Source organism: Micromys minutus (assembly GCF_963924665.1).
Source record: "Micromys minutus genome assembly, chromosome: 31".
Lineage (NCBI taxonomy): Eukaryota > Metazoa > Chordata > Mammalia > Rodentia > Muridae > Micromys > Micromys minutus.
This window is the reverse complement of record NC_137966.1, coordinates 15085247-15103857: the sequence shown is the minus strand read 5'-3', so window position 1 is coordinate 15103857 and position 18611 is coordinate 15085247. Positions and strand designations below refer to the sequence as shown.

Genomic DNA, 18611 nt, shown 5'->3' with positions numbered 1-18611 from the left:
TTGGGGGCAGGGAGAGGGGAGGGCTCATGCCAGACGGCTGAAGACAGACCAGACTGGAGAAACTTAAAAGGACCCTTGCTCCCAAGGCCTCCTGGGGATACGGGTCTGTTGTTAGTCACCTGCTCACTACACTACACCCTGAGCTGCTGTCCTGGTGGGACTGAGTGTCAGTGGCTTTGTGGAGTCACTGTCTGTCCCTGAACTGGAGGCACCACGATCCTTAATTGAGCTTGGCCATCTGGCCTCAGACCCTGATGGTCACTAATTGTTACATAGGCTTGTAACTGATTCTCTCAAGCTGCTCCCCAGCCCTAGCGTCTGGGGTCTGGTGGTCATAAGGTTGCTGTAAGCTCAGGCTTCATTTTCTGTTCCAGTTGGAATGGCAGCTGTTTTTGTTCACACTTGACATGCTGTTGTTCATGTTAAAAATGATTGAGTCCAAATAGCACTATTTGGGGACTAGAGAGATTGCTTGGTGGTTAAGGGCATGTGTTGCTTTTGCACAGTATGGCGCTGAGTTCCCAGCACCCACATTAGGAGACCCACAACCACAGGGAATCTAATGCACTCTCAAGGCCCCTGGGAGCACCTGTACTCACACGCAAACACCCACACAGAATACACATCTTAAAAGAGTTACTTGTTTTTATGCACATGTGTGTTTTGTTTGCATTTACTTATGTGCACTACATGCCTGCCTGGTGCCTGCTGAAGCCAGAAGGTGTTACATTCCCTGGAACTGGAGTTACACATAGTTACGAGTTACAAATGTTAGTTCTGGGGACCCAAGTCCTCTGCAAGAGCAGCAAATGCTCCTAAACATTGAGCTACCTCTCCAGCCCCTAAAAAAAATATATATATATATTTTAAAAAATTATATGGCTCTCTGTGGGCTGGCCTGCCATCCAGAACAAGGGAAGTGGTTACAATGTCAACCCATACTCCCCACCTGTCCAGCTGGCAACCCCTCGGTGCCAGCTACTCTTTTTTTTTCTTGGCAGAGAGCCTGGGAATGGTGAATGAGTGGAGCTGCCGTGAACTCACTTCTAACAGCACCTCAGCTTACAGCAGCCAGCCTGGAAGTGTAAGTGGACATTGCTTGGCTCGATCACACTGAGGACAGCCATGGGGGGTATCCGGGTGGAGTGGTTGAAAGCAGTCTACATGTAGAGTTGTGATTCCTTCTCAAAGACTTTAGAAAAGCCGTGGTCATATTCTTGCCCTGGGCTGGAGCAAGACATGTCCCTGCTGTGCTGGCTTGTGAGATTTGGCTTTAGCAGGGGTCCAGTGCCTTGTTTTCCTCATTTTTGCAGATCCCTTGGGCTGTCAGTCCTAGGTGAACATCATCAACAAATGGTATCTGATGCAGCATCTTCAGTCTGTTACTCAACACTCCCATGCTTTGGGGGAGGAGCTTCCAATATCTTATGAGTGTGATGAGGATGGCTAGTTCTCTGACTTAGAAACCACTTCCTGTCCATGCCAGAGTCAGCCACTAGAGTTATGTCCCTGAGGAGCAATCCCAGTATGAGGACAGGATGTTTAAAAATAGCGTTTGGTTCTAAACTGTTTTGAGTAACAGTGACATGGTCCTGAGGTTGCTGGGCAGTGGTAGTTTATGCCCAGCACTCACGAGCAGAGGTAGGAGACCTCTGGGTGTGAGGCCAGCCTGGTTTACAGGGTGAATTCCAGAAACCCTATCTTCAAAACAAAAACAGACTATTAAAAAAAAAGAGAGAGAGAAAAGAAATATCCCTGAATTTGTTGAGCAGAGCTACTCTGCTTAGCTCATGCTGTTACAGGTGTCTCTCTCGCTGAGGCCACTTGTCTTGGATGGACCCCGAGTCTACTGACACACCCCTGAGGCTCTGGAAATGTCTCTTTGTGGTCTAGGGTTTAGTCACTTTTGTTCTTTTGGTCCTTCTACCTGAGGAGGACTGATAGGGCAGGGTCCTTATGTGTCCTAGGTGCAGCAGATGTCCTCTCCTGCTCTGAACACAGGAGGCCCCAGTCTGTGATGCTCTGCCACTGGTGTCGTTGAGGTGTCGTGAGGGCCCCTCTGAGTGGAGGGGGGCGCTGTGGAGGCATCAATCATCTCTACATTCTTTTCTGCTTTGCCTGGAACCCTGCAGGCACTGTATATGCCCAGAACTTGCCACTTCTCTTGGAATTGTCACAAAACCCTCACAGGGCCACTTTAAATGCTGGAAGCTCCTCTCCTTCTAGAAGGCACAGCTGGGTCCATCTTAGTTTGGGTTTCATTGCTGTGAACAGACACCATGACCAAGGCAAATCTTACAAAGAACAACATTTAATTGAGGCTGGCTTACAGGTTCAAAGGTTCAGTGCATTATCATCATGGTGGGATCGTGGCAGTGTGTGGGCAGACATGGTGCTGGAGGAGCCAAGAGTTCTGTATTTTGATTTGCTGGCTGCCAGGAGGATACTAGATTCCACACTGAGGAGCCAGAGCATAAGAGACCTCAAAGCCCTCCTACACAGTGACACACTTCCTCCAACAAGGCCACACCTCCTGATAGTGTCACTCCCTATGGCTAATCATTCAAACACGAATCTATGAGGGCAAAACTGTCAGACCGCCACAGCCTCCCTTGGGCAATACCCACATTCCTGTGCAGTCAGCTTCAGTGTTGTTGGGTCAAGCAAAAGACCAGGACTCTTGGTTCTAGTTCCCAGCACAATGCCCCTGAGTTTGACCACTTCACACGAGGGCCTGTCTAATGCAGTGAATTCACATGCCCTTGCCCAGGCCTTTTTATTGAATGACCTCCTAGGCTCTTAGTACATGTGCCAAGGACTGTCAGTCCTGAGTGATCCAAGTGTGGGCAGGACTTTGGTACCAGTGGACAGGAGCTGTGGAAACACTTTGTCGGGGTTTTGTTTTGTGGGGTTGTTGACTATTGTTTTTGTTTTTAATTTTTTAAGATGAGATCTTAATGGCTTAGGTTGACCTCAAACTCATGATCTCCTGCTTTGGGCCAGCACACCAACTCCAGCATTTTCTAAATTCTAAGCAAAGTGTAGGTTTTCAGAAGACGTCTCCTTGCCTTTCTAATCTGAGCGATCCTTCTGTTGCAGGCCAAACGGAAAGATTCCCCTTCTGAGGGCAGCCAGAAAGCTCCTGAGGACAGCAAGCAGGTACAGTTCTGGGACACTGGCTGTGCTGTATGTGCTGTGCTGTGCTGTTGCGTGTGGCTGGACAGCATAGTGTGGCTTTCTGTTAGGCCTTTCTGCACACTGCATGTCTTACTCTACTGCTGAGCTCAGCCCCAGGCCCAGTGCCTGCTTGTTCTGTAATTATTTTTATCTTTTGTTCGTATTCACATGTCCTTTGTTTTATTACTAAAAATATTTAAGCCTGGTGGCAGAGCAGTGCCCATCTTCAGTTCCAGCATTTGGGAGGCAGAGACAGGCAGATCTCTAGATCTCTGTGACTCCAGGGCCAGCCTGTTCTACAGAGCTAATTCCAAGACAGCCAGGGCTTCACAAAGAAACCTTTCCTTTAATCCCTCCCCCCAAAATTGTTTCCTACCTACCTAGGTTTGGCACCACCCACAATGGGCTGGGCCCTCCGCCATCAGAGGACCTGGTTTTGTTTCCAGCATGTACGTGGCAGCTCACAACTGTCTGAAATTCTAGTTCCAGGGGATCTGACAGACATGAAGGCAAAACACCAGTGCACATAAAATACATGCAAGTCATTAAAAAAATAATAATAAAGAAAATGCCCTAGATCTGGAAACAAGTTTTCTATTGAGGTTCCCTCCTGTCGGATAATTCTAGCTCTTGGCAAGTTGTGACCTGGGTTTCATCCCTGAGATCCACAAGGTTAAAGGAGAAAACTGACTACCACACATTGTCCTCTGACCTGCACACACAAGTGTCCATGCACACACTCGTCCCCAGGAATTAACATTAATAAAAACCAGAATGGTTAAAATTATTAGTTTTAGCCTGTGTATATTTTAGCAACAAAAAAGAAAAGAAGGAAGGAGGGAGAAAAGCCAGGTAATAAAGTTGCCTGTGGAGGAGGCATCCTGTCCCTTGTTGATGTCTCTCTGGCCCTGTCTGCCTTTTACTGAAAACTCAGGTTGACCCATTGTGGTTGTACATTTGTGGCCATTGTGGCCTGGAGTGGAAAGAACATGATGATGTTATTAATTTGGGTCAGGCAGTCTCCTGGAACCTTTACCTAGGAGAGAAGGGCATGTCCTCTGCTGGTGTGATTGGAGGGGCCTTGTCAGTGTCTGTCATGGTAAGGCCATGCACGGACGAGAGAACCCCAGGTGTGACTGTCCCCCTACATCTGGGAAGGATGGGGGGTGGTGCCTCAGTGCCCTTGGCAGGTCCAGGTCCCCAGGCTGTGTGTCAGTTCCCAGATGGGGCCCTGGTGTCCTGAAACCCAGTTAATACTGCTGCTGTTCTCACAATATTTAGGCAGCCAGCCCTCAGACCTACTGTGTGGATGGCTTGGCAATGACATTGTACCAGCTTTCAAGGTCTCTGCATTCTTGGTCTCTGGTTTAAAGTCCAGGAAGGTGTTTTTGGTTGTGTTTTAATTTGTACTGTTTATTGTCTGTGTAGGGATGGTTTTTGTCTGCCTATGCATAGTATGCATAACTGGTATCCACAGAGGCCACAGGAGGATGTTGGATCCCTAGAAATTGGTGTTACTGATGGTTATTGAGCTGCCATGTGGATGCTGGGAACCAAACCTGGGTCCTTAGGAAGAACAACTTAATTCACAGTGACAGAACACAGATTCTTCCTAGGATTTTAGGCCAGAAGCTTCTTTTCTACTAAACACAGTCTATGGAGGTAACATGTTCTCCTCTTATCAAGGAAGAGGTGTATGTGTTCCTAGTGGTATTGTACTTAGGTGAAGACTGAAGTTTATGATAGACAGGTAGAGGGACTGTAGTGATTATGACCCAGAATGCTGGCCCCTCAGTTGTCCTAGAATGGACTTCAGCTTGACTGACTGGGCCCAATGGTAAAAGCAGTGGCTGAGAGGCAGCGCAGATACCAACAGCTTCTGTACATGTATCCGCATGATGGGGATACCTCTTAAGCTGTTGGTCTCCAGATGTGATGTGTGGTCTGGTCACGTACTGGTCACGTGGTTCATCTCATGTAAGTGTCCATTGTATGGAGACATGCTGAGGACCCCCAGCTGTGCTGCTGTGTTCTCTGATTCTAGCCTGGGACCCTGTTTCACATACTCTGACCTGTTTTATCTGTTGTCTGTCAGATGGAAGTGGTGCCAGTTTCCTCATTTTTCACTTCTCAGATCTTTGGGTGATAACTGGGGAGGGGCAGAGAGGCTCCTGGGAGGCCGGAGAAAAGGGTCAGCATGCCCCCAGCCACTGGCCTGTCAAGGGTTGTGCCTGCCGGGTAGGTTTTGTCAACAGACAGAAACTTTCCAGATGTGTTTGTCTGAGTGACAGCAAGGCAGCCTGTTGTGGTCAGTGCATGATAGTGAACACTATGAAGTGTTGTCTGTCTTTACATGCTACACTGTGTAAATTGGCAGCCCATCCATCTGTGCTGCTGCTGCTGCTGCTGCTGCTGTGCTCCCAACAGTTTGTTTGTGTTTTTTAACAGAACCACCTCGCTGTGTTCTCAGTGGTTCACCCACTGGCCCCCAGCATAAGCTCCAGTGTGGCGTCTAGCCTCGCATCCAGCACTGGCTCGGGTAGCTCCTCCCCCACCACACTGCCTACCCTCCCTGCCCGCACCCTCCCACTGGATCCAGCTGGCAACACTGTGGAGGCGGTTATAGGTGAGTCCACACTTGTTTTCCTGTGCACCTTTTGCGCTGTGTTGTAGATGCTCAGGATGCGCTGCTCCTTAGAAAAGCCAGAGGCTTCATGCTTTTGTTATTTCTCGGTGTGAACCACTCAATGCCATGTGCTGCTCAGGAGTGCAGGATACGTGGAGCCCACATCATATACTGCCTACAACACCAAAGAATCGTGTCAAGTGGACTTTCTGTCCCAGAGGCAACTAGAAAATGAGGCTTGGGAGAAATGGAACTAGAAACCATGATGAACTAAAGGCCAGGTGTTGGCAGGGTCAGGGGGAGAGTTGTAATGGAGCCTGGGACGGGTAAACACAGCTTCAGAAGCAGCCAGCTTAGTGGACCCTTTTTAGTACCTAGGAGTCATTCATTCACTGAGGGAGGACCAGTGTCACAGTAGCTGGGCTAGGATGGTGTATCAGGACCTGAACAGAGCCAAGAACCTGGGCAGAAAGGCTGGATGAGTTAAGCAGACAGGCTGAGGCCAAGAGCAGTGAGGGACCCCTGGATACACTGCTCACAGGTGCTTGTGAATCACAGGTGACATGCTCTGAGCTGCTGAGGTCTGGGGTTACAAGGGCCTAGCTGACACAGGTTGTAATGAGAATTTTGGTTTCTTTGAAAATGCAGAAACGTTACAAGAATATGTTTTTATTTCAATCTCAAGTGGGATATAGAGCTGTTTCAGATTCTCCACAGCAACTGACTTATGATTTGCCTTGTGCTCTAGCAGGGGTGTGATTTTGCAAGCTGCAGGTGGTTTTTGCAAGTATGTGATGTTTGGAATTCTGTGGACTTTTCGGAGGGTATATAAATTCTAGGGCCCCAGTAGAAGAGGCTAGTTGGCTGGCTGCTGGTTGGATTTGGTTTGTGACAGTTGCTCACGTGTTCAAAGAGAGGAAAAGGGGCTGGAGAGATGGCTCAGTGGTTAAGAGCACTGACTGCTCTTCCAGAGGTCCTGAGTTCAAATCCCAGCAACCACATGGTGGCTCACAACCATCTTAAATATTCAAAAAATGGGGAGGGGGAGGAGAAGAGAGGAAAAGAAGAAATTAGATATTCTGCCTGTGAAGATTAACCTTGACTCCAGAAACCGATGCCCCTAATCATCAGGACGCAGCCTAACGATGTCACCACCCTTTCCCTTTCTGTTTCTTCAGAATGGAGTTCAGTTTTCCAGGGCGGTTTCTCTACCATGATTCGCATCCTCCTCATTTACCCGCTCAGCTCTTTGTGTTAATTCATGCCGTGTTTTCATCTCTTCTAACAGATCCTGCTTAGTTCTTTCTGCACAGCTTTTCCTCTGTCCTCTTTGTTGTTCTTCCTGCCTGTGCTTCTCCACTTTATCGGTTTTACCTTTAACCCGTCCCTGTTCGCTCTGGACATAAGCCTTTTCTGCTTTAGGAGAAATCTCTTCCTCATCATCAGACACAAGCATTTCTTTAATCTTTGCCTTTTGCGAAGCGTCATTCCTGTTTGCTCTGTATGGTTTGGGGCTGAAGGCCTATATATTATTGTTATACCTTTCCTTAACTGAAAACAGTCCCACTCTGCTCTTCCTTATCATTCTGTGGTCACCAGGGCCTAGTTGACCCAGGCCTAACTTTTTTTTTTAAGGTGTAAATTGTTTTTATTTTATGTATATGAGTTTGCCTAAATACATGTCTGCACTACATGCACAAATTGCCCGTGGTGATTTTAGAGGTATGGAACTAGGAAGGTAAGCCCTGTAGCCTTGGGAAGGTTATGCTGCCTAGGGACCCAGAATATAGGTGTCTGTATTGACGTACAAGTAGCAAAGTGGCAAGCCCACCTAGAGGACATGCAGATGTGTTACTCAGCATCCCACAAGACAGCACAAGCTCTATCCATGTGGGCCAGCTAGAGTCCCACATTGGATGTAGGTTGGAAATGATGCCCCGGTGCTGGCAGAGAGTTAGTTCCCTTCACCACCTTAAGGGACATTAAAGAGTCCTGTATTACATGAGGACTACTAGGGAATCTTGGAGCTGGAGATGTGCTACCGAGGCTGCCTACGGAGGAGTTTCTTGGCTGTAGTCTGTGCCCTCAGTACCTTTCCAACCTGATTTCACTCTTCTGTTCTACCTCAGATCAGTTTTCTAAATCACTACATAATCTTGTGGCTAGTGTGATCTCTTTCTCCACCGGGAGACTTAAGTTCCATGGGGGTTCTGTGTGGGTCTGTTTCACCTTCTGAAGAACCCTCTAGAATTTAGACTTACACAGCATCGACCCTGCTAGCTAAGGTTGTATGTGAATCTAGATGAGTACTGCAACCTCAGTGCTTGAGAAGCTGGGGCAGGAGGATGACTTTTGTATCAAGACCCTTCCTGTCTTGAACCATTCTCTTCTGTAAGGTTTCCATCCTCAGCATTGCCTGACACAAGGAGTCAGTGGGCTCTCTTCCCAGTGATGGGTATCCATGGCTCCTAGGCACTCAGTCCTTGCCTCCACCCAATAGCCAGCCTGACCCACATGCTCCAGCTCGACCTTTTTCTTCCAGTTTTAGAGGGCTGGGGCTGAGGAGTGGGGTAGACTGGAGTGCAATGTCTTTGTGGTGCAGTTTTCTTTCATTTAAATGAAGCCAAGTGCAAGGCCTGCTCATTTAAGAGGTGCAGAGGCAGCCGCTCCGGTTTCTGGTATTTAGTGTGAGGCTGCCTCCGGTTCTTGACTGCGGAGGACTCAGCCCCTGAGCGCTCCCTAAGCTCACCCTCTCCATTGCCCGCTCTGTCACTTTGCTCCCAGCCCCCACCCTTCCGCGGGCTTCGCCCCTCCCCCTCTGTGAATCCGGCCTTCAGCCGAAACCTGGCTGCTCTTGCACACCTTGGTAGGCAGGGGGCGTGGCTTGGTGCCCCGAGGGCAGGGTGCAAAGCGTGAGTGGGCGGGGCCAGCGACTGGTGAAGGCGGAGCGCGAACCAGGCAGGTTTGAATCCTCAGTGACGGACAGCCGGCCTGGGCTGCAGAGGGTATGAGTCAGCATTGACAGTGGCTGCGGCAGATCCCGGTCTCGCGTCAGCCCAGCACCGAGTTGTGGGTCGTCATTTCTCGGCGCTTTGGAACGAGCATGCGTCCTCCCTCCTTCCCAGGTGTGCGTCCTCCCCCACCTCCGGCGCGGGTTCCCCAGGGGGCTTATACTCACATCCTCCCAGGTGGTGTCTCCCTTAGCGCGCAACTACTCAAGTGGTCCCCTCTTGACGCGCGTCTCCCTCTAAGATCGTCCTGGTCGGCCAGCGTACCCCCAGGTGAAGTAACCCCAGGTAGTTTTCCTTCTAAGTGTACCCCTGCCCAGGTGAAGGTCTTGGTGCGCATCCCATCAGCTCATTTCCCTTCAAAATGCATGTCCCTCAGGGTGCATGTTCCCCGGAAACCATGTACCTTTCTGACAGTGAGATCATGAGATCTATGCCGAATTTTTCAGGCTGCAGAAGGAGGTTAACTCATGTGCCTGCTTTTAAATGTTGTTGGTGCTGCTTACTCAGACCCCTGTGGCCCCCTGCAGCTTGTGTTTCTTCTCCCTTGTGGATTGGTACCCCCAGTTCCTCTAACTATCCCAGTTCAGAGTAAAGATACACTGGTTGTTGGTGCTCCTCTGTTCTGTAACTGCAAATAGAGAAGGTTTTCATCCTGTCTTGCCTTTAAGTCCTTCTAGCAGTTCGTGTGGTTTGTCACTTCATATATTCCTGACCCTAGAGCATGGCAGCATCTTTTGAATGTGCTGTGTCATATTGGAAACGGATGATTCCTGGGACAATACTTAGCAGGTCTCTGCAGTTGCTGTTGAGGTCCAGATGGCTTCAGGTCATTTGGTGGAGCTAGTTCTGGGTCAGGAGGCACAGCCTGGCCTTCAAACACTTGCAGTTTATGTAAGGAGGCTCACCTAGATTTCTATCTTTTTCTAAGTTGGTTCTTCCTTTTAAGCCTGACTCAGAAGTACTGGGTGTGACCATTGTGGAGCATTAGGTTTAGTGTGGTTAGAGAGGAGAGCTTGGTTGACTAGGGTGTAGGATGGTTCCTATATGCAAAAGAGTGGGGTAGCCTCTTGGGACCTTGGGCTCTGAATTAAGGCGGACAGGGGACAGGGCCCAGAGGCTTCCCCAGACATTCCCCTTTTGATATCTTGCTGGGTTCTGGGGCAGTGGCTCATACCCTGTGCTAAGTTGGGTGAATTGCAGCGAGGTTCTGAGCTGTATGTGGTTGTTTGCAGCTGTGTAGTGCAGGGCTGCCTTAGAATCTGGGGCTCCGCTGGGCCACAGAGACCCTGACCAGGGAAGACAGCTTCCCACTCCATGCCTTTCTTTACTCCTTTGTTCTTAAAAATGAGTTTTTGCAACTTCGCCAAGGGCACTACTAGAACAGGGGAACTGTTTCTCACTTAATTTTCCCAGGCTTTAGGTACAGAGGCTGCCAGTCCAGGTTGGAACTCCTGGATGACCTCCCTGCTCCAAACCAGGTATAGAGGATGATGGGCTGGTGCCTCTGCACCGGGAACAGCAGAGGGCAGGTCACTGTGAGGAAGGATTGGAACACATCCTCAGTCTGCCTACTTCGGCCAGCTCTGTTCAGATTTAGTGAATCAGCACACAGGACTTGGAGGCTGATGAGATCTGGGACTAGTGGGACATGCTCAGCAGTAGCTCATGAAGGACTGTGGCCAGGAAAGACCCCATCAGGACGCTTTGGCTACCTCACCAAGGGCCTCAGGCTTGAGAGGTTAGAACTCCATCCAAGACAAGGCTTGTTCTGCAGGCTGTAGCAGTGCAGGGATGGCCAGAGATGGATGATGGGAGCCATGAAAACTGACTTGGGTCTTAGCTGGTGTTGGGCTGAGAAAAGGAGCCGTGCTTAGCTTGCTCTCACTGAAGAAGAGACCTTGAAGCATGCTTCTCTCCACAGCAAACTGAGAGATGAGAGATCCTGGGGGTGGGATGGAGTACGCGGTGCTGTGAGGGAGAACCAGAGACTTCTTCACCATGGGTTTATATCAGTAGAAAGTCTTTATCAGCCACCTGGCAACTACACTGGGTGTTGAGGGTTAAGTGCAGTCCCAGGCCTTTCTTAGAGTGGGCTGCTTGTTTGGTTTTTTTGAGACAGAATGTCACCGTGAAGCCCTGGCTGTCTGTCAGGGTGGGCTTTTAAGCACAAAAACCATGTCCTGGGTTGACACACCTTAGTTATTAGCAAGAACAGTTAGCCAGAAGCAGAGCTGTGGAAACCAGAAGGCGGCTTAGCACATTCGGGGACTTTCCCAGAACTGTGCCCTTTGATAGGTGAGGTCTTTTTTTCTCATTTGGGAGGTTTGGATTTTGCTGCCTTTCTGCTGGGTTTTAAGACATGCATGGTACTTCTGTCACGGAGTCAGTTGTGCTAAGGTCTGGGGGCCTTAAAGTAGGGCTCAGAAGTCACTGTCTAGGCTGTGACCAGGCTGTGGCAAAGGCTGCAAGGCTCTCAGAGAGAAGCTACAGGAGTGGGATGCAGTGAGGTGGGCTAGGTCGGGAACAGGGCGCTCTGTAGAAACAAGTACCTTGCAAAAGGCAGATGAACAGAAGGATCTAGAGGGCAAAGGAAAGGGTGTGAGGACGAGAGGAGTAGGAAACAGCAAAGGTGACAACAGAGGAAGATGAGCTGGGGACATACAAGGTAGCCCAGCTTGGCATGCGCTCACAGCAAGGGGCCAGCAGTTCTGTGAGTGGAGGGCAGGGCCTGGAGTCCATGGGGCAGACATGTAAGGGGGTGTACCCAGATAGTATCCCTTTTTTTGTGGCTTAAATTGTATCCCCGCCCCCAAAGATGAATTTAGTTTAGTAGTAGGGGATTCAGTTGAGTGGTAAAGTATTTGTCTAGATTGTGTGAGGCACAAGTTCAGTTATCAGCATCGGAGGACACATTGTGAACGTGTCCTCATTGGCTCTTGGTCATCAAATCAATCGAGATAAGGTCATTAGAGTAGGCCCTTATGCAGTGATAGTAGTGATGGTGTCCTTCTAAGAGGAAACATGGACTCACGTAGGGAACAGGATTGTGACAGTGGAGACTGAGTCAGGATTCATGGAGTCACATGCCCAGGAAGAACTGAAGCCCCAAGAACCTTGGAAATACTCCCTAAGTCAATAGAAAGAGTGCAGGCAGGTGTGCACACTTTGATTTTTGAGGCCTGCAAGACATTGAGATAATGAACTTCAGAGCTGAAGCTACTCACCAAGCGGTCCTTGGTCCCTTCAAGCCCAGGATACCCATGGTCCTTGATTAGCTGGAAGGCCAGAACACTGGCATCTCTCTGTCTCGTGTAGCCGGAGGTACTTAGTACAAGAAGCTTAGACCTCCGAAGCTTGGCCAGGCCCAGGTGCCCAACATGAGGAGACATAGAGGAATCAGGAAACCTGCAGCAGGAGGCCTATGCCTATGTTAATCAGCATTGGCATGGTGGCCTGCTTTCCTTCTGCATTTGCTCTCTGATGGCAGAGCGTTTCTTTCTAGCAACTTGTGTTTTCTTTCCTTGTGATTTTCTTTAGTCAGTTGTCACACTAGTGCCTGGTTCCCATGTCCTGAGGGCATCAAGGGATTACAGAAGTGCATTGTGGGACACCCCTATCTTACCTATACTTTATTTTGTCACTGGTGTCCTAAGCCTACACTGGGTGGTGTAAAAAGGCTTTCCTAATCTAACACCTGTCATTAAGGGTGTCGGGTCCATGGTGTCCAGTATCTAGGCTGGGAGTCCCACATCCCAGGCCTCAGGGTCTTGCTAGCTCTTCCACCTATCTCTTCTGAATTATACTCAGGCCTTATTGGAATGGCTAGTCTTTGAGGCTGGTTACCTATGTATTTCTCTCACCCCAGCCTCCTGAGGAGTGGAGGCCTCTGCACTGAGTAGAACTCTGACTACTTGGCCACATAGTACAAAGTGGAATGTTTTCTCTTGGGTGCTTTGGCATCTTGGCTTCAGTGCCCTCTGAAGATTCCTCTTGAGACTCTTGTGTTTTTATGGCTCCAGTAACGAGGGGGACATGGGCAGGTCAGGTGGAGCTGGGAACTAGCTGTGCCAGCAGCTTAGGAATAAGTTTAGAAGCTACTTAAGTAAGCCACAGACTGGGCCACTCTGGTTGGCACAAGAATGATAGGTGCCACACTGCTATGAGATGTTTCTCAGGAGTCAAGAGCATCCAGCTTCTTCTTGGAGCCACTGAGAAACATTCCTCAGGAGAGGTGTGATCTGCCTTTGGCTTTGATGGTCACCATGAAGCTGAGCAGTGCTCACTGGTCCTAAGAATGAGAAGCACAGAGACTGGGAAAGGGTGGTGTGGCTGGGTTTGGGCTCAAGTGTGCACTATATAGGTTCCCATAACTCTGAAGTGCAGCAGGGACTGTGCAGTGTCACCCTCTGGCTCTCTCAGATTATAGTCATTTGTATTCCAAGCCACTCCTTACTGTGAGTTGATCTAGTGCACTGGCCCCGCCTCTCCCTCCTTCACTTTGTAATAGATGTGCTTTCCTGCATTCTTGCCCTAGCTAGGATGTGTCTGGCTCTGTGGGTAGAGACTCACTCTTGAGCAGTAAGAGTGTTCTAGCCACCTAAATGCCACTAACTGAGCAGTGACAGTTTCGCCTGAGCCTTTTCATATGACTAATGGACATGACCTAGAGGATGTGGTGACATGCTAGACAGTTAAAGACAAACAGTGGTCCCTGGAGTTTTATGCAGCCCTGGTACAGAGAAGTTTCCTTATAGTCTAGGAGCTGTCTGTCACTCTGCTGTGGAGAGGTCCTTTGTCTCCAGCAAGGGGCCTGCAGGGAAAGTTTGGGGGTTTGTTGTTGATTGCTTTGTTTTTTGAGCTTGCAGCATAGCCCAGGCTAACCTGGAATTCACAATCCTTCTGTCTTGACTTCCCAGTTGCTAGGGTTACAAGCGTACAACACCACAGTATGTATGTTATCTTGAAGTCGAACTCAGAGTTCTTGGGGACTGAAGGGACCTTAGCCAACAGTGGAGATAGACTGAACCACATAGATGTACTGTGAAGACTCAGAATGATGGGAGAGACAGTAGTCACAGACACAGTGACAGACAGTAGTGGCAGCTGCAGTCCTATTGCTTCTCAGAGCAGTATTCCTACATACTTAAAACATACTTAAGTTGCACTATGACTGTATTGATATATTGAGAATGTGACACAACCCACAGGCATGTTCCTACAGCCAGTCAGTCCTGTCCCTCCTCCCTCCCCTTGGATGGGGAGGCCATCCACAGAGTGCCAACTTCTCCATTACACATTCCCTGAACGGCAACCCTGCACTGGCAGTGAAGATGTGTCCGGATCTCATCCTGCTCCTGAAACTCACTTTGTAGACTAAATCAGCCTCAAACTTAGTGATTCTCCTGCCTTAGCTTCTGTAGTACTGGACTTATAGGTGTGTTCTATCACACCCAGCAACTTCTGCCTCTGAAAAGACTATTTTGGGGCTCAAGTCCTGGCCTTAGGTCTTCAAGGTATCAGAATTCATTATCTTCAACCTGACATGGCTTCAGAACCATTTTCCTGTCAGAATTGACCTCCTGTAAAATTTTTAATAGTTGAATGTATTTTCTTGGTCAAATTTTAACAAGTGGTTAGAAGTAAAAGGAGAAACAGTTGGGCGCCGTGGTGTGTGCCTGCATGGTCCCAGCACTCGGGACATGGAGGGCAAGAGGAGCAGAGGTTCAGGTCCTTCTGGGCTGCATAGGGAGTTGAGACCAGTTAGGAGCAACAGGAGATCCCATCTTAAAAAAACAAAAGGCAAACAAAACCAAACCAGAAACCCTTTGAAGCAGAACATCTGTGGGCCAAAGCTGTAGGTGTGGCTGCTGCAAGGGTGGCTCAGATGAAACACCTCTGGCTGTGGAAGAGACAGCAGCCTTCTTGGTCGGCAGAGTTACCTTGCGCTACTGTTGGGTGGCAGGGTGGCTGCTTTGCTCCAGCTAGGTACATGCTGGTGGGTATGGGGTCAGGAATTCCTTCAGAGAGGTTTTGTCTTCTTGACTGAGAGGTGAGTGGGTAATGCCTGGTTTATTTCACAGGTTCTGCCTTAGATCTTCGTCTTAGTGACATAAACATTGCGTCCTTAGATAAAGACTTAGAAGAGCAGGACCTCGGATTGACAGGTGAGTGCCGAGCTCAGCTGCTCCTTTGTCTGCATGCTGCCTGGCTTACTGTAGGGATCCTTTTCTTAGAATCTCCTTGCCTCTGCCACCTGCCTGTATGGCTCAGCTTCCTGCTGCTTCCTCAGTTTACCTCTGTGTGACAAAGCAGCCCCTTTATTTTACTTGGCCAGGGCCTCTCAATGAGGAAACACAAATTGTTTTCACTGCTATGTGGCTTAGAGAGAGGTTCCTGTTATTACATCATTTTCTTTATTCTGAAAGTTATTTTCTCAGTTTCAAAAGAAATCGACCCATCTTAGAGCCCTGGTGGTTCTGTGAGCACCATGCTAATGAGTTCCTGGCTCTACCAGGACACTCTTAGAGTTGTGGGGGCCTGATGACTGCACCCCTCTGGGTGCTGGCCTGGTTCCCTGGTGTGACCCTGCCCCTAGGTATTCCTGGTGTTTAGCTGCCTAGTTACTGACCTACAGGCTTATGGGCAAGTGGTTCCATGGCAGAAACCCTGCCTGCCCTTGTTCACTCGGCCTCCCCTCCTCCCACCAGGTCCCAGGTCGCTGGCAGGCTCAGCACCCGTCACCATTCCGGGCTCCCTGCCCCGCTCGCCATCCTTGCACTCGTCCTCATCCCTGTCCACCTCCCCACTCAGCTCGCTCTCCCAGTCCCTGTCGGGGCCACTCGTCTCCTCGGCCATGACGCCCCCCCAGCAGCCACCACCCCTCCGGTCGGAGCCGGCTACGCTGGGCTCTGCAGCCTCATCTTACAGCTCTTTAGGTGCGTGCCTGGGCGTGGGTCCCTCCCCGCCGGCTTTGGGTCCTGGAATAGACCCTGTTAATCTAGTCCTGGATATTGCAGACTCCAGGACTCTTACCTTTGTAATTGTGTGTCTTGAGAGGAGCCACCGCTCCAACCTGTGTGACATAGACATCTAGCGTGGACAGCTGGCTGCCCACATCTGGGCATTCTCGGAGTGCTCCAGACCACAGCCTCCTGCTTGCCAGCTCACTCAGGACTCTGGGCCAGCCATACATGGAGCCACCTTAGGGTCCCCACCAGATACCTGGGATTTATTGTATGCTGCAGGCTGGGAGAGAAAGCTGGTGTGACAGCAGCAGGACTCTGTCTTCTGCTCTCATATTTTTACTAACAAGTTAATTACATCTTCTGTAATCTGTTATGTCTCTGGATGTGTCTGTTTAGCTGCCAGTTAACACACGTGAGCACACTCAGAACCAGAGCTCTCCTGAGCCTCCAGGATCTATATAATGAGAACTGCTAGGGCTGGGAACTCTAACCCTAATTTTCTGTCCACTCTGATCTTCCTGGGCCTCATTTAGGGGATGCAGTCTGGAAGCTGAGGCTTCAGCAGTCATGAGCAAGTGACTTACAGGGTACCAAGGTGGGTGGCCAGGCCAGGAGGGACAGAAACCTCTACAGGCACTCAGCCTTTGGGTGCAGCATGGGCTCTAGCTTCCCTGTTTCTCCTAAACTCAGGTTTGAACGGCGTCCCTGGGAGCATCTGGGACTTTGTTTCTGGCAGCTTCTCTCCTAGCCCATCCCCCATTCTGAACTCTGGTCCTTCGGCTTCCTCAAGTGCAAGTCCAAACAGTGCTGAGCTGGCACGGGTCAGGAGACAGCTAGATGAGGCCAAGAGGAAGATTAGGCAGTGGGAAGAATCTTGGCAGCAGGTGAAGCAGGTAAGCAAGGGGAAGGAGGAGCTGGGCAGGGAGGGAGGAAGGGGTGTTTACATAGGCTGGGCAGGCCAACATGTGGGCGGCCAGGCATGGCTACCTCCTGCATGATGTCCTGGGTTTCAGGCCTGTGATGCCTGGCAGAGAGAGGCTCAGGAGGCCAAGGAAAGAGCCCGTGTGGCCGACAGTGACCGGCAGCTGGCCCTGCAGAGGAAAGAAGAGGTGGAGGCCCAGGTGAAGCAGCTGCAGGAAGAATTAGAGGGCCTGGGTTTGTCCTCACTGCCAGGGCTTCGGAGCTTGGGTGACATCAGTGACATCCCTCTCCCCAAGCTGCATTCTCTCCAGAGCCAGCTGCGCTTGGACTTGGAGGCTGTGGATGGGGTGAGTCCTGCCATATAGTGGCTGCCACTTTAGGGGAGGGCAAAGGGGACTAGCTAGTGAGGGGCCTAAGACCTGCCCAGACATTGCTTCTCCTTCTTCCCTGGATTTTTGCCTGGACTCTGGTTGGTGCTTCTCGAATGTGTCCTGTCAACCAGAGCCAAGGTCCAACTGCCACATGTACTTTTGTCTCCAAGATGCAGCCTCTTGGGATTTGGGCACTTTCAGCTACAGGATCCTAATTAGTACATATTGTAGGTACCCTGCTTTCAGCCTTGCTTGTGGCCAGAGTACACACACACACACACACACACACACACACACACACACACACACACACACTCTTTCAGCCACAGGATCCTACTTAGAACCTGTTGTAGGTACCCTGCTTCCAGCCTTGCTTGTGGCCAGAGTGTACACAACACACACACACACCAGGGTGGGGGGCATCTCAGGGGAAAATGTCTCCTACTGACTGCTCTCCCTTGTGGGCCTTTGGCCAGGTGTCCATCCCAGGCCTGTCACTCAAAGGATGTGGCCCACTGTTCTGAGATACCATCCTATGCATAGTCTTACCCAGTGTAACCAGCTCAGTCTGGCACCTTGACCCAACTAGAGACAGCAAAGGAAAGAAGGGAAGACACTAGTGAAACAACACATAACACACGGACACAGAAAAGCTGGGAGCGGGTGGGCTGCGCAAGCGCTGACAGAGCCATAACTACAACAGAAACCCAGAGTCTCGGTGTTCATTATGTACAGCACAGCAGGGTGTGCTCGTCTAGGTAGGAGGAATCTGCAGGTGAGCAGTCAGGACACTCCTGAGAGGAGAAAAGTGTGTGCACTTCTAGCTTCTACACACACTGGTCAGCTTTTAAACTCACTCTTGGACCAGAGGAAGGCTTTGCTGATTCTGCGGCTGGCCTCCGTCAAGAGGCTTTGGTCTCTGTCAGCTGTACACACCCACTCAGGACTTCTTGCTCTACACATTCACTCAGGGCCACCGCTCCCCACACTCACCAGCCACCTCTTCCCCACAGGTGATCTTCCAGCTCCGTGCCAAACAGTGTGTGGCCTGCCAGGAGCGGGCTCATGGCACCGTCCTGCGGCCCTGCCAGCACCGTGTCTTATGCGAACCGTGTGCAGCCAGTAGCCCTGAGTGCCCCTACTGCAAGGGCCAGCCCCTCCCATGGTAACCAGAGCCAGACCCATTCCTTCCCTGGTGAGCAGTACAAAGTCCTGGGCATGCCATGTGCCACTACAGTGTCGAAACTTGCCTCCAGAACTCCACGCCAGGATGTGAGTTCATGCCCACTGTCCAACAGCCTTTCATAATACTTTTTCTTCCCTACCATGTCCCACCATCGGTGTCAAGGTATTAACAAAAAAACCTTTGAAGCACCACCTAACCTACTGCCTGTCCCCTAGGCAGGTGGCATGTTTTTGGTGCCTCCAGTCCTGCGGCTGCTGTGGCCAGGCCAATGGGAGGTCAGGCCTTGTCAAAGCACTTTGTAAACCGAGGAATTAATTAGACATTATAAATTGTATAAGCTGCTTTCTAGGTCCA

At 50.2% G+C, this 18611-nt stretch overlaps 1 protein-coding gene across 3 annotated transcripts in view; it reads left to right on the top strand.

Annotated features, from left to right (window-relative positions):
* Positions 1–18502, top strand: part of UNKL (unk like zinc finger) — a 38873-nt gene extending 20371 nt beyond the window's left edge. Inside the window, exons 8-15 of one of the 3 annotated variants that reach the window (XM_080942186.1) lie at positions 1002–1084; positions 3100–3159; positions 5626–5803; positions 14895–14978; positions 15522–15749; positions 16470–16672; positions 16793–17047; positions 18085–18502. In XM_080942186.1, the coding sequence (XP_080798312.1) occupies positions 1002–1084; positions 3100–3159; positions 5626–5803; positions 14895–14978; positions 15522–15749; positions 16470–16672; positions 16793–17047; positions 18085–18240 (1247 nt within the window). In that variant the 3' untranslated portion in view covers positions 18241–18502. Of the gene's footprint in view, positions 1–1001; positions 1085–3099; positions 3160–5625; positions 5804–8794; positions 8929–14894; positions 14979–15521; positions 15750–16469; positions 16673–16792; positions 17048–18084 lie in introns of those variants that run through there. The other 2 variants (XM_080942188.1, XM_080942187.1) reach the window with 2 other exon arrangements.
* Positions 18503–18611: the final 109 nt, after the last annotated feature.